Source organism: Neomonachus schauinslandi, chromosome 5 (genome assembly GCF_002201575.2).
Source record: "Neomonachus schauinslandi chromosome 5, ASM220157v2, whole genome shotgun sequence".
Classification (NCBI taxonomy): domain Eukaryota; kingdom Metazoa; phylum Chordata; class Mammalia; order Carnivora; family Phocidae; genus Neomonachus; species Neomonachus schauinslandi.
The window spans coordinates 130,335,532-130,350,032 of record NC_058407.1 but is presented as its reverse complement, the minus strand read 5'-3'; the positions used below and the strand labels follow the sequence as shown (position 1 = coordinate 130,350,032).

Sequence of the window (14,501 nt, the reverse complement as noted above, 5' to 3'; positions counted from 1 at the left end):
GGGAGCAGGGGCGGGGTGGTGGGGGGAGGCAGCTCCTCCCAGTCTGGCTTGGTTGGCAGAGATGCTAGTACATGCCTGCCAGGAGGATGAGGCCCCCCAAGAGCTGGGCAGGTTCTCCCAGAAACTGTCCTCCCTTTCCTTCTCCCACAGAAGTTGGAAAGAAATCAGTGAGCAAAACTCCTCTGTGGTCCTAAAATGGTATTTTGAGGGATTCTCTCCAGGAGCTTTCCCTCAGGAGATGGGTCTGGGTCACTCTCCTGCCCCTGGAGTGAACCGGCCTGGCCGGTTTTTTGTTTATTTTATTTGTTTGTTTTTTTGGGAAAAAAGCTACTGCAGGAAGGCCTTGGTTAATAAGCTGACCGAGAGGCTGCCCCCCCCCCCCCCCCCCCCCTTTCTTTAATTGGCCTATTCTCCCGATCTGCCCCTCATGCTGCTCCTTCCGACTCTTTCCTCCCTCCAACACCTCCTGGCCTGGTCCAGCTGGGGTCATACTTCACCTTCGGTGTCTGTCACAGTGGCTGGTAAATCATAGAAAACCTTGGCCTTTTCTAGAGAGAGAAAAAAGGTGGTGGGGGAGAATGAGTGGACCCCACTGGGTCTTCATCTATTATTTGCCAGCCGGGGACATTTCCAGTTTTATTGGAAGTAAAATCTAAAGTCCTGGGTCCTCAAAATCAATCAGCCCATTGATCAGTCTATTCATCGATTTATTCTCTGTTTATCTATCTAGCCATCAATTCATCTTTCCTTTTCCCCCATCTGAATCGTCAGGATTTAATTGATCTCTATAGACACACCCCGCGATGGTAATGAGGCCCCTTTGTTTTCCTTTGAGGGAACCAACTTGGAATGTTTTGCTTTGCCACAGTCCAGGACTTCACATTTTCTCAGGGAACTATTTCAAGTTGCCATTTGCCTTCTTCCTTGGCTGCACTTGCTCTTCCCCATCAAGTCAGGCAGGCCCAGAGCAAGGTTCTGCTGCTGTTTATTCATGAGCCGCTTCTTGGGGCGGGAGCTGAGCGTGTGCGGGAATGGTTAAGCCGTGACAGGGCCAGGGTGCGACCCTTCCCCACTTGGGAGCCGCCTTAAGGGAGTTGGGGGGTGGGAGGTGGGGGGAAAGTTCCCCAATAGAGGGTGCAGAGAGGGGAGGAAAAAAAAGTGCCCAAGTTTACTCTCATGCCCTCCTTCTGAGTGCTGTCAGTGTTCCTTCCATAAGTGACTTATGTGTGGTCTTGTTTCCAGAAGGCAGGGAGTGTGTGAACTGTGGGGCCACCTCAACCCCACTGTGGCGGCGGGACGGCACCGGGCATTACCTGTGCAACGCCTGTGGGCTCTACCACAAAATGAACGGACAGAACCGACCCCTCATCAAGCCCAAGCGAAGGCTGGTGAGTTCTCCTCCAGAAACACCGACCTGACACGAACCATTGTGTGTTTTTAATTTCCTCTCTTCAGGAAGGAGCGCTTGCTGCAGGAAATTGGCAGGACAGCTCAAAATCCTGTCAGCTTGCTTGGGGATCCTTCCCCCCTGCCCCCCTTTTCTTTTCTCAAATTGGATATACGGAAAAGTTCGCTCTCTCTCTCTCTCTTTTTGTTTCCCCCTTCATATTTCCTAAGTCACTTACCAAATTTTTTAAGGATGCTGGGTTTTTGGTTATCAAATCTCTAATGTGTTTGCAAATAGAATGAGAGCGGACCAGGGCAAGTGAGTTCAGAGTCATTGATAATCGCTTGTGCCACAGACGGAGAGATGTTGTGTGCAGATGCATGTACCAGGAACAATCTAGACCCCGTCCCTGAGCGGCAGGCCCCCAAGGAAGTGAGCCAGGTTCAGTGCCACGGAGGGGTCTCCTGTGCCCGTGCTTTAAGAAGGATGGGGCCCATTAGCTGAATCTCACTAGCAGCAGCCCCTGAATCGAGCTGAGTTTTTCTTCTTTCCTGATCTTAAGGACTGAGGACTTTCCACAGCTCATGCCTTTGGGAAAAACTTGTGATTCCTGTCTTGCCTCTTGGTCTCATGTAACATTTGCTCTTATTTCCCCTTTGAACCACTACCGGGAGGGTGATGGTTTTTAATCCCCTCCTTCTTTCTTTCTCAAAAGTCTTGACCCTTAGGAATACTTGAGCAATTTATAAGGAAGACAAGCAGGAGGAGTTCATTGGTGAACTTGTCTTTGGAACCTCAGGCTTGGATTGAATAGCAAGTGTATGTAACAGACAAATAAAAGCAGGCTGGGCAAATGATAACTCTAACCACAGTCAAGAGATCAAAATGCTTTTTGTAGTGATGACATTCACCAAGTAGAGAGGGGAGGAGGGGAATTTCCCCATGCAGATTAGTGGATAAAGCAGCATCCATCAAATTCTAAGTGTGTGTTTTTGTTCATTTTAAAGAATTGTCATCTCCATCAGATTTTAGTGCAACTTAACACCTTTCACATCCTTTTCAGAAGAAGGAAAAACTTTCTAGGGATGGAAGTGCCCACGTGACTTTAATTTTTGGCAATCCTGGGTCTCCCAGCTTTATTCCTTCTGATCTTTGCCCCCCTCTCCAGCATTCTCAACCTCCCCCCACTTGTCCCCATGCACTTGGGTATTTTTTTTTCCTTTCTCTCATGTGCAAAGCTAACTTCCTAGGAAAAAGCTGCCGGATATCTGAGCACTGGAGATAACTCATAAACAACAACTCAGCTTCCCCAACCTAAACATCAAGATGTTTGAACGTATCAGAACAAGTGTTTGAAAAAAAAATGGCTGGAGGTGTTAGCAGAGAATGAATATGATCGCACCACAAAAGAATGTTCTGAATCACTCAAACCTGGCCTTAGTTAAAAAAAAAAAAAAAAAAAGAAAAAGAAAGAAAAAAGAAAGAGAGGAAAAGAAAACCAACAACAACAACTTTCTTGTTAAAATAAGTCATGGTAACATCCTTATAATTAGACTTTTTTTAAGGTAAAAAAAAAAAGAGAAGAAAAAAGAGGGTATAAAGTCTCAGACTATGGGCTGGTTGATGAGCAAGAGTGTATTTGACATTTTCTTGGGGTTTCTTCTGTCTGGGAAGATTGCATAGGAGGGCTGTACTTGCATTTTATATAAGTTTGTCTTCATTCGCCTTTCATAAGAAATCTCTAGAACTCTGAGTAATAATTGCTTTTAATTCTGGAGTTCATTGGCTGTCACATTTTAAGCTGTCTTTTCTTTCTTACTCATCTGTTCTGGGTGGTTTTGTATTTTTAGTTCCCTGGAATTCATATGCTCCGGAGAGCGACTCAGAGCACATTCAGGATTTTTTTTTTTTTTTTTTTTTTCCCCTTGATTTTTTTTTTTTTTTTTTTGGGTCCCTAAAATTTTTTTTTTTTTTTTTTTTTTTTTTTTTTTAGCCCTTAGATGTGTTTGACTTCTTTCTGAGTACCTAGAACTTTCTTTTTCTTCTTCCCTATATTTCCTGTTCCTTCACGCCAGCCCCGCCTCCCCAATTTGCTATTTTGGCTGTACACATTTCCAGATTTGCTGAAGACCACCCAGCCCATAATGTAGCTAGCTCTTCAGTAAGATGCCTATCTAACCCTGAATAAACTCATGCAGGAAATAGAAGAAATGACTAGAGAGGAGATCCATAGAATATTTTTTCCGAGTCTTGCCAGGGTTTTCGTATGTCTAACTGGCTAGCCGAGTTGAGCTTGCTTTATTAATGTACTTTGTCTCCTGCTAGTGAACCAAACAGTGTGGCTTTTAGAGTCTGTATAAATTCGCATCAAGTCTGTGGACCAGAGACGTATTCTGAGGCCGCTTGTATTTACGTTACTGTCAATACACTGGGAAGGACTGCACCAGGGACCTCCTGGCTTGGAGCTTGACTTTTACCAGCTGGTATTATGCACTTGTAGCACACATTTAAACCTGCTGAGCTAGGAAATCTGCTGCCTGCGTAGATATTAATCGACTCGATCTCAGTATCTGTTGTCAAGAAAAAAGTACAGGGAGATAATAATAATCACATGATCACATCGCTGTCAGAATCATCAAGCACTGATTTTCTGTATTGATTTCTTCCCAAGAGTATACAAGTACCAGTTAGTCTGGTCTCAGCCCAGCACGGTTCACGAGTGGTGGGTGGGCATGGACGTGCGGGGTCAGAGGCGGCGCCCCTGGGCTATGGGGAACTGTTTCCCAAATGGACAGCCAGAAAGTAGGACTTTCTCAATGATGACAGAGAAGAGCTGGTTTTTCTTCCCGGTTTTTGTAGAACACAGAAAAAAAAGAATACCCCCCCCAAATATAAATAAATAAAAGCCATAACTCTGCTCTTCAAGCTTGTAGGAAAGAGGAGCCTATCTGTGGGACAGTGTAGTGGTTTGAAGGGAAGGGAATCAGTCGGCTTGATTCAGAATAGCCACGAGGTTGCCCATATCTGGCAGCTTTGGGTGTTGGGCCTAACTTTTTGCTTGATGAAATATTGATGGAAAAGCATACCACGATCCCTCTAGTTTGATCTCAGGCTCTTGTAAACATGCCAGAGTTTTCTAGATCACAGATAGCTGAATTCTTGCTCCTCCTCTGGGCTTTGATAATATATTTCAGTCCAGAGCCGGGGAATACTTCTTTTGCAGTTAAAATTGTCCCTGTAGGTCGGGGGAAGAGGAGAAGGAATTGACAGAGGTATATGTTAAAAGGGACCCAACTTCGTTTTCTTTGGAAAGTGTTTGAGTTTACATTTTTTTTTCTTTAGAGTGTGGACGTAGAGAATAGTACCCTCCGTAAGTTTAAGTGTGTCAAAAAGTGAAAGAAAAATCTCCCTCTTAAAGGAAATGAAGTCAGTGACACAACCAAATAATTAAAATTCAAGCTGAGCCTGACATCTGACCTGCCACTCTTGGGCTCTGTGAACAGCAAATAGGAAATACCTAATTTCACGAAGGTGAAATGAAATGAGAGCAGGATGGGGGGTGGGGGTGGGTTCCTGTTGATTAGCAGAATTCTCCGTGCTTTTCAGTTTGGCTCATGAACTGAAAGCCACCTAAAGAGAAGGAGGGTGGCGGTCACCAGGAGTGTGGGCCAGGCAAGTATAAGGCTGCTGCAGATTTGCTGGGGGTCTGGCTCATGAAGGATGTCCTGCTTGGTGCTTCCTAAGTGGCCGGTCCTGTGGGTGCGTGCCACACACACACACACACACACGCACGCACACAGGCGTGGACGCTCTCATACTGTGAGGGCCCCCTGTTCTCTTTTGAATCCAGCATTTCTTTATTTGGGAGCTGTCAAGTGCTCTGGATGTTTGGGTTCGCTCTCCCTTTGCTGTTCATGTGTTGTGATGGCCTCGTTGAGCATCGATCTTCTTGGCAGTTGCCCTTGCAAGCGGCTTCCCGGGAGTCTGGTGCACGGGGGTCCTGAGAGCCTGGTACCACGCTAATTCAAAGTTGCTACCCGTACAAGTTAAACAGCGGGCAACTTTGCTGGCTGAGGCTTGGGGGACCATTAGCTCAGGGCGGTGGTGTGGGCTCTCTGAGCCTCCCGATCCTGCCCCATAGAGTGGCAGGTGAGATTCTGGCCCCTTGACGACCGTGCAACTCGATCCTGTGCCAGGGGATTGGCTGTATTTTTCTTCTTGAGGCAGCTTTTGGGGATCTTTATTACTTTCATGTGGGCCACTTGCTAGTTTTGATTTCAATGATAATTTTTTTCTTTTTCTTGTTGTCAGTGTGTCTCCGTGGTTCTGAAAGCCCATTTCACCTTTGTTTTGATTTTACCCTCTCTCTCTCTCTCTCTCCCCCCACCCCCCACTCCCAGTCGGCAGCCAGAAGAGCAGGTACGTCCTGTGCGAACTGTCAAACCACCACCACGACGCTCTGGAGAAGAAATGCCAATGGGGACCCTGTCTGTAATGCCTGTGGGCTGTACTACAAGCTTCACAATGTAAGTGTCCCGGGACCAGACCTGGTTCCTGTCCTGGGGGTGCCCGGGACACGGCGTCCCCCGCCCCGGGTCCCCTTCTCCATTGGATCGCCCTCCCTTGGACCAAACAGCAGGCCTCAGAGCAGCAATGTCAGAGTGGACCTGCTCTGTCCCCCCGGCGGTGCTGAGACGGGACAGTGTGGGGCCGAGGACGACCCTGCGCCCCACATCTGTGTGGACAACACGGCAGTGCGGCCATCCAGCGCCTCAAGGGGGGCCTGGCCTACGCTTTCCAGTCTCCCTTTTGGGAAACCGGTATAGTTTGATGGTTTCCCTGCAGCTGACACTTTTTTTTTTTTTTTTTTTTGCCAAAGAGGGAATGAGAGCAGGCAAGAGCAGGGGAGGGGAAGGTGGAGAGAATTGAGGGGAGTCGTGTGCGCGGCCGTGCAGGGCTGAGGACGGCAGCCTCACCTCACCTGCCCTGCGGATGTTACATGGACTCTGTGTAAAAGATGGGAAATGAGATGCCTGGCAGATTGCCTCCGATGTCTCTGTCCTCACCAGCAGAGACCGGAGGACAGCCGCCGAGAGGGGTTATCCGTCCCAGGGAAGAGAAGCTCTTGTCTCCTCTCCTGTGTCTTCTTCGCAGAATGAGAATCACCAGCCAGTCACCTGGGCGTAGCTGTGTCGTTTCTAATCTTTCCATTGCCGACCCACCCCCCCCGCCCCGTTTTGTAATATCTTTATGTTCAAAACAGAAAAGATCAGGTATTTTTGTGTGTGCCGGAAATAACTCTGGCTAACAGGCTGTGACCTCATGAGGCCTGAAGTTTTAATTCATCCCGAAGAAGAAAATGGCCATTTCGTCCTCTCTCTCTGTCTCTCTCACTCGCCTCTTTTGCTCGGATTCTGCTAACTTCTCTTTGCCAACCTGACTTTGGCAGAGTCTGGGGCTGAATGGGGAAGAGGCTTCTTGCTCAGGGCCATGCTGGCTGGGAACTCATCTCACCCAGGAATACCTGGGAATCGGGAGGAAGCTTCTCTGGTTAGATTTTTTTTGAGTCACAGGAGAACTTCTTCAGGGTGATCCCGGCACCCTAGTCCCTCTTTGCCTTTTGGGAGTAAGTTGTTGCCATGTCCAGGGACCTCGTGACACTCCGGTCCCTGCCTTCCATGTCATCCCCTCCTACCACGGTCCCTGTGTGATGCCCAGCCTAATGGAACTGGTCTTACTAGTCACTGCCTCTCGAGCCTCGGACTGCAGCATATACTTGCTTATCAGCAGTGAACCCCGAGTTCCGCTTTCACTTTGGGGAATTTACTTGCTCCCTGCGGTGCAGAGAAACAGATCTGTGATGAAAATCTGGAAGATTTGGGGCATCAGAGTTCCTGGGCTACCCAGCCGTTGGCCCAGCCTCTCCCGATTGTGTTTGGCTGTAATTTATGGTTTTCAAAGAACTTTCAAGTTTCTTGATTACATTCGAGCCTCAGATAGTCCCACGATGCAGGCAGGGCAGAAATTATTTTATTTCCGTTGTACTTGAAGGCGTTATGACTCAGAGTGTCAAGTATCACAGGATACTGGCCAATGAACATGGCTGCTGGAGTGGAAGAGTGGGGACTGATTTCAGAGCGGCCCAGACCTGCCGGCGAGGTCAGGCAGGAGTGTGAGGACTGATAGGGACCGGGGGAAAGTGAACACTTTCTCATCTCAGCGTGTCCTGGAGTTCAATTCAAAGTAATGAATTGGCTGAATATAGAGATTTCTTTTCTCTTCGCACAGAAGCACAGGAACGCTGGGAGATTAACCAGCCGTAAATTTCTGGGACTGCTTAGCCATGGTGAGATGTGGTCTCGACTATGTCTGATCTAAGGGAAAGTTCGGAAGCCTATCGGTTTCTCATCAGATCTTCACTGCTCACTCCCACCCTATTCTTAACTCGCTCCCGACTTCGTGGCTGGGCTCCAGTGGCTGGGGGAGGACCTTGCTCCCCAACAGGAGTGGTTTTTCTGTCTTCTATGCTTTAGCAAGACTTCACGAAAGGAGGCAATTTAGGTGTATCTAACAACAGGAGATCATATTCTATTAACATTCTCATCGCATCGTGTTTGTGATGCCCATCTGGATGCCTGTATATGTATGCTATGAGGGAGCTCCTTTCTTCTTATCTGGGTGTTTCGATAACTACCTATCTCAGGATCAGTGTACCTAGGTGGTGTTGAGACTAGTCATCTGGGTTTGTGCTGCTATCTGTGTAACTAGATATTATATTTCGATATCTGGCTGTGTATATCTAGATATCCCCGTAAAGAGCCGTGTGTCTAGACATTATCTTGGGGCAAGATTTGATGGGACCGTAGATTCCTATCACCTGTGCAGCCTGTGTCTTTATCTTGATTGTTACTTTGAAGAAGGAACCCTGAGATGTTCTTTTGGCAGTGACCTTTTAGCCCTTCTACCTTCCTGGCGCATGAGGGAATTGGGTCTCAGCTCCAGCGTGTGGTTCTGTGCCCCTCTTTGGGGTGACCTCTCCCAGCTCAGCCCCAGGAAGCTGTGTGTCTGCTGTCTCCAGAAGCGTTGTTGGCAGCCTTTTGCTCTTGGCCGTTGGCTTCTGTCTCCCTTAACTGTCTTTTTCCAGCTTGGGGAGCAGACAGGTAGATCCTGGAGCCAGGAGAGCCTCTTCTCTTCCTCCACCCTCGAGGACCCGGGTGGAAGAGGATGCTTTTTTCCCTAAGGAGTCAGGAACGACTGGGACCCTGACATTCCGTCCTCGAGGTGGCTTGCCATGTTTCCCTGATGCTTGGCCAGATGCGTGGTTTGCTGGATGGGGCAGCTGTCTGCCATTGAGGTGCCTCTGATTCTGACCTCTTGTGGGGAGTGATCTCTGCTTGCTTTGTAAAGTCCCCTCTCTTGATTCTACCCACCTTCCCTACTCCCTGCAAATGCATTTTAAGAACAAAACAGACAGAGGCTTCTCAAAAAAAGAGAGAGACGCTATGCTGTCTCGGATGCGGAAGACTAGTTGAAGACCTTCAGAGTAGGCCCTTGCTTGTCTCTTTCCTGGAGCTCACTCCCGCTCTCGAATTTTCAGGATGAGGGTGCTTTCATGTCAGCTCAGTTCTGCACGCCCCGAAGTGCTTATTAGCAAGTACTCGGTGATGGGTCGGTTGGCTCTTTGACTGGTTAGGAGTGCAGAGTCAGAACTAGGCAGAAATCGCAACTTTCAGTCATTGCTTGGTTGCTGTGATGGGGGCGAGGGACCAACCTTCTGGAGAGACACACTGCATTCAAACATGGCCCCAGAACCTACACATTCCAGGGGAGGATTTTTACAGCACCTGATACTGCGAGAAAGCCGGGCAGAAGAGAGGCAACCGAATGTTAGTTTGGAGAGGGGTGCAGCCCTAGTCTCCCCAAGCAGAGGGACTTCAACTCTCGAGATTGATCACATTGTCAGTGCTTTCTTGGTCCGTAGTGCAGATTTCCGATGAGGGCAGAGTGTTACTTCCATCTTAAAGATTCCTTCCTAGCCTCCATTTTCATGAAATGCTCGAAAGAGTTTCTAGTGCAATCAGACCAGTTACTATATTTTAGTTACCAGAGAAAGGCAGTCGTATGAGGTGGGTCTCTAGAACATAGTCCTTGGGAATGCAGAGTTTCCTGGGGAACATTTTCCCCAAAGTGACTGATGTAGATGAACATAATTAACACCCTCTGCAATGGAACACCTCACCCCTGATCTCTTGGTTGCTGCAACTGACCGAACTGGCCACAGACCGAATCTGCAGGACGCGGGGTCCCCGGGAAGGAGACAGGAAGGGGTGGGGAGGAAGGGGGCCCCTGAAAGCAGATCCCTGGCGTGGGGTGGTCAGAGCAGCCGTGTTGAGGGGTGAAAGCCTATGCCCTTTCAGAGCCAGCCAAAAAGTAAAAAAAAAAAAAAAAAATTGATCTTTGTTTAGATTAACAGACCCCTGACCATGAAGAAGGAAGGCATCCAGACCAGAAACCGAAAAATGTCTAGCAAATCCAAAAAGTGCAAAAAGGTGCACGACACGCTGGAGGACTTCCCCAAGAGCAGCTCGTTCAACCCGGCTGCCCTCTCCAGACACATGACCTCCCTCAGCCACATCTCCCCGTTCAGCCACTCCAGCCACATGCTGACCACTCCGTCGCCGATGCACCCCCCGTCTAGCCTCTCCTTCGGACCTCACCACCCTTCCAGTATGGTCACCGCCATGGGCTAGAGCCCCTGCTCAATGCTTCTAGGCCTCCCGGCGAGAGCCCCTCCAGCCCTCCTACGTGCATTTTTTGCAGGAGCAGTATCATGAAGCCGAGAACCGATGGATCTATGTTTTGAAGGCAGAAAGCAAAAGGGCGGTTGTCACTTTTGCAAAGGACCTCACTGTGCTGTGTTCTCGATCACCGAATCTGGATCCCATTTGTGAATAAGCCATTCAGACTCATATTCCCTATTTATCAGGGTCTCTCTAGTGCTGTGAAAAAAAAAAAAAAAGAAAAAAAAAGAAAACAAACCATGCCGAACATTGCATATAACTTATATTGTAAGAAAATACTGTACATTTGAAGAAGACGTTATTGCATCTGGGGAGCTGTAAGAAAGGCATAAAGGACGCCAAGAATCTTAAGGAATATGGGGGAAATAAAGTGTGGAAATTAAGAAGAAACTAGGTCTGCTATTCACATGGACAGACCGCCAGTGTTGATTCCTTGCACTGGTCACAGTTGGATGCATTAAGAGGAAAAAAAAAAAAAAGAAAAAAAAGAAAAAAAAAAAAGAAAAAAGTCGTAGGCAAATCATTCGTTCAAAGCGGTGGGCCTCTGTCTAGAAAATTCTATCAGTTCTGGGCAGTCAGTGTGGCCACTCATGCACACATTGCCATCGAGGAGGTCCCAGAGCCTCGCTCAGGCCTCCCCGCTTTGTGAACAAGTCCCTGTAATTGTTTGTATGTATAATTCAAAGCACCAAAATAAGAAGAGATGTAGATTTATTTCATCATATTATACAGACTGAATTGTTGTACAAATTTATTTACTGCTAGTGTTAAGAACTACTTTTTGTTTTCATATTTTCCTTCTTTCTCAATTTTTTGGTTGAATAAACTAGATGATATTCAGTTGACCTAAGGTGGTTTGTGCTCCGGAGGGCTTCTTTTCCATTTTGTTTTTTGATGATATTTATTAACTAGCTTCTAAGGGTACAGCAGCATCTGTCTCTTCCCTCACGCCTCCCGAAGCCTGGGCTGTCCGGGGAGCGATGTATGAGCTCCCGACGTGCATGCCAGCGACCTCGGCCGGACAGACGGGGTCCTGAGAGCAGCCGGGCTGACTGTTAGCTCCTATTGTGTTCTGTGTTAGTGATCACTGCCTTTCACACAGTCTGTTGGAATACTAATATAAAAATAAGGTGAACATATTTTAAAAACCACCAAATAACATCGTTATTGAAGCGGTGGCCAAGCTCTTAGAGAATCTGGTAGCTCTAGCTAATTTAAAAACAAAACCCAAACATGTTAAGTTATTCACTAGGAGGTAATGCAAACATTTATTCCTTTGGGAAGCCGGGCATCTTTGGAGCTCTCTCTGCAGCCCAGAGGCTGCCCCCCGCTCCCCCCGGGGGGACCGGAGTACCTTCTGTGTCCCCTCGTGAGCTGCAGACCCTGGGCCTGGGCAGCCAAGTCTCCTCGCAGGAGCAAGGGGGACAGTTTCCTCGAGGAGATCCACAGGTGGACTGCAGATGATGGATTCCTCGTGCTTCTCTCCAAGACGTGAAGGAGCTGGGCTGGGGCTTGAGTTCATCTCTGTTTTGCTTTTCTACTGTTGAATTGAATAACACGGCAGTGGAGGGTTTATTGGCATGTTTGCGACACACGAAATAGCCGTTTTTGTAACTTAACGCTGTATAGTTTCCTTTTACTCTGTTGACAGAATGTGTAACCAATGGCACACACTTTAAAATCTCTGTTAAATCGCCTCTCTGCTTTCTTAGCAAATATTTTAAACCTAAAGCTAAATGTTGAAATAAAGGAGTTAGAGACTTAACTGAGATGCAAACGGAGATCTTACTGGCTCCTAATTTAATGATCTGCCCTTGGAATGTTGTTTTCAGCGACTTCTAAAGCACCGAAGGAACTCATCATCTGTTGCCATATTAAATTTGGGAGATTTTCTCGTGTAGCTCCAATGTCTCAGGGTCTGCCACCTACTTTCTTCGTGAACAGATTTGAGTCCATGCTCTTTCACCTTAAGAACAGGGAGTTCAAATTCTTGACATTCTTGGGGCGGGATGGTGGGGGGGGGGCGCACACGTAGAAAAGTCCCAAACTCAGTACTCCAGCTATGTTTTGTTTGAGGGACTGCGGTGATACAGCATCTCTGATCCTACTCCTTCTTCAGAGAAGTGTCATTTTATCATTCTGTCCGTTGATTTGGCATTCTAAGATATTTCTAGAAGATGGTGCAAAAGATCTAAAATATACATGATAACGATGATTCAGTTTCTTCGTTAGAGCGTTACCACGTGTTTCCGTGGTTTTGTTCTTTTTTTTTTCTTTTGACTTCACTTAAATAGAAGACACTAGAAGGGCAGTTGGAGAGAGGGTTTAATCTAGAAAACACAGAACAAGATTGTAGATCTAAAATATTGCTCAAATATTTTTGAGGCAATTGTATCCCTAATTAATTTTCAAACTTTTTTTTTAAATTTTATTTCTTTGAGAGAGAGGTAGAGAGGGGCAGAGGGAGAGGGAGAAGCAGGCTCCCCACTGAGCAGAGACCCCAATGTGGGGCTCGATTCCAGGACCCCAGGATCATGACCTGAGCTGAAGGCAGCTGCTTAACCGACTGAGCCACCGATTTTCAACCTATTTTGTCTCACTTTTGAGATAGTTGCATTAGCTTATCCCTAGGAGGTTAGTGTGATATATATGTGCAAATTTGGATGATTTCTTTAAAACATTTAAAAAGCCAACCTATTAAAAAAATAAAGGACATAGTTACGGAATGCTTTTGCTGTTTATGAACCCCTCTTATATACGGCAGTGGAAATTCATGAAGTAAAAATTTAGATTTTGAGTGCTTCTAGCATGTAGTCAATACACACCTAGGGAGTGTCTAGACTGAAGTCCGTTTCAAACCACTTTTTTTTCTCTTTTTTTAAAGCAGACCGGGAAATCAAGAAACCCAGACTCCAGTGTCTTACTCTTAGTCTGTGACATTTACATGTTATTCCCCTTTACGGACGACGGGCCCCGAGGTGAAACTCCCAGCTGGGCCTCTGGGTTAGTCGCAGAGGTGGGGACACCCAGAGCCCGCCTTCTGAGATCCGTGTCTATTTTCTGAACCTCCCTCTGGTGTCAGAACCATTTTTCAAGCTTTGTCCTCATTGCAGGACTTTATTTTAGTGTACCCTACTTAAGAACTGAGTGGAGGAAGGCAGCAAAGCCTTCCCAGGTACTGCGTGCCTGACCCGAATTCAGGAAAAAAAGGTTTGTTCACAAAATTCAGACGCAGGAACTCACATGCCATCTTTCCCTCCCCCCTTCCCATATTTTCCTCACAACGTGACTTGTCCCATTTACATTTCAGAGACTTCGAAGCATTGTGACTCCATGCTCTCTTTCATTCCACATCCTCATCCTCCATCCTCAACCTCAAATCCACCCTGAAATCTAGAATCATTTTTGTGATCTCTCCTGGACAGCAGTTATGATTTGACTCCTCTAGGTAAATTCCCTTCAATTTCCAGGCTAAGCAGAGATTAGAAATAATAATAATAATAATCACTTAGAAATTTAAAAAATGATTGGAAGTTCAAGAGAAAACATTGGAATGAGATCGCGTCTTATATATCATTTTTACCACGAAGCAAACATTGTAACTATTATCTGGAAACAGCTGAGTGGCACGCCAACCCCTTTCCTGCTCTTTCAAATGAACTTCTGGGACACATTTTCGTTTCTGTGTATTCCACGTTGCTCAAACAGGGTGCATACACCCTCAGATTGGTTGTGTCCACACCCTGTGCAGAAATGCAGTGCAGTGGTCAGTTGGGACTTCAGAGAAATTCATTGATCATTTGAATGTGTGAAGACAACTGTCCTAGAGTTTGGAAGCTTGGGTTTCATCTCTGGCTCTTCTGCCAATGAACGGAATGATCTGAGGCCATTTGTTTGATTTCTCTGGGAATGGGCTCTTGATCTGTATAATTGGATGGGATGATCTCTAAGACACACCAGGGAAGACAAATACTATGATTCCTTTTTTTTTTTTTTTTTTTAGACTATCCTTTATTAGGAAAGACGTCCTCCCACCCACAGTCAGAGTATAGACCAGGGTATTCTAAAAGCCTAGAGTGATCATAGTTCATAAGATTCCAGATGGGCCGGGGGTAATTCCACTCCCATCTGTCCTTGGTCCTATCTTGCAAAACACAAATTAACTTGTATTTTGTGACTGTCAGCTCAGGACAGGAGTTAGTGTCCCAGTCTGCAGATTTTCCCTACTCTTTCTGAAATGTGTCCAGGCCCCTCTTGAGTGGAATACACAGGACTTGCTTGTCCTGCTGATGTTGGCAGCGTGGTTCATATTT

The 14,501-nt window shown here is 46.7% G+C and overlaps 1 protein-coding gene across 3 annotated transcripts in view; it reads left to right on the top strand.

Moving 5' to 3' along the window:
* Positions 1–11,953, top strand: part of GATA3 (GATA binding protein 3) — a 20,492-nt gene extending 8,539 nt beyond the window's left edge. Inside the window, exons 4-6 of one of the 3 annotated variants that reach the window (XM_021696658.2) lie at positions 1,243–1,388; positions 5,788–5,913; positions 9,853–11,953. In XM_021696658.2, coding sequence (XP_021552333.1) covers positions 1,243–1,388; positions 5,788–5,913; positions 9,853–10,137 — 557 coding nt within the window. In that variant the 3' untranslated portion in view covers positions 10,138–11,953. The remainder of the gene's footprint in view (positions 1–1,242; positions 1,389–5,787; positions 5,914–9,852) is intronic. The other 2 variants (XM_021696659.2, XM_021696660.2) reach the window with 2 other exon arrangements.
* Positions 11,954–14,501: the final 2,548 nt, after the last annotated feature.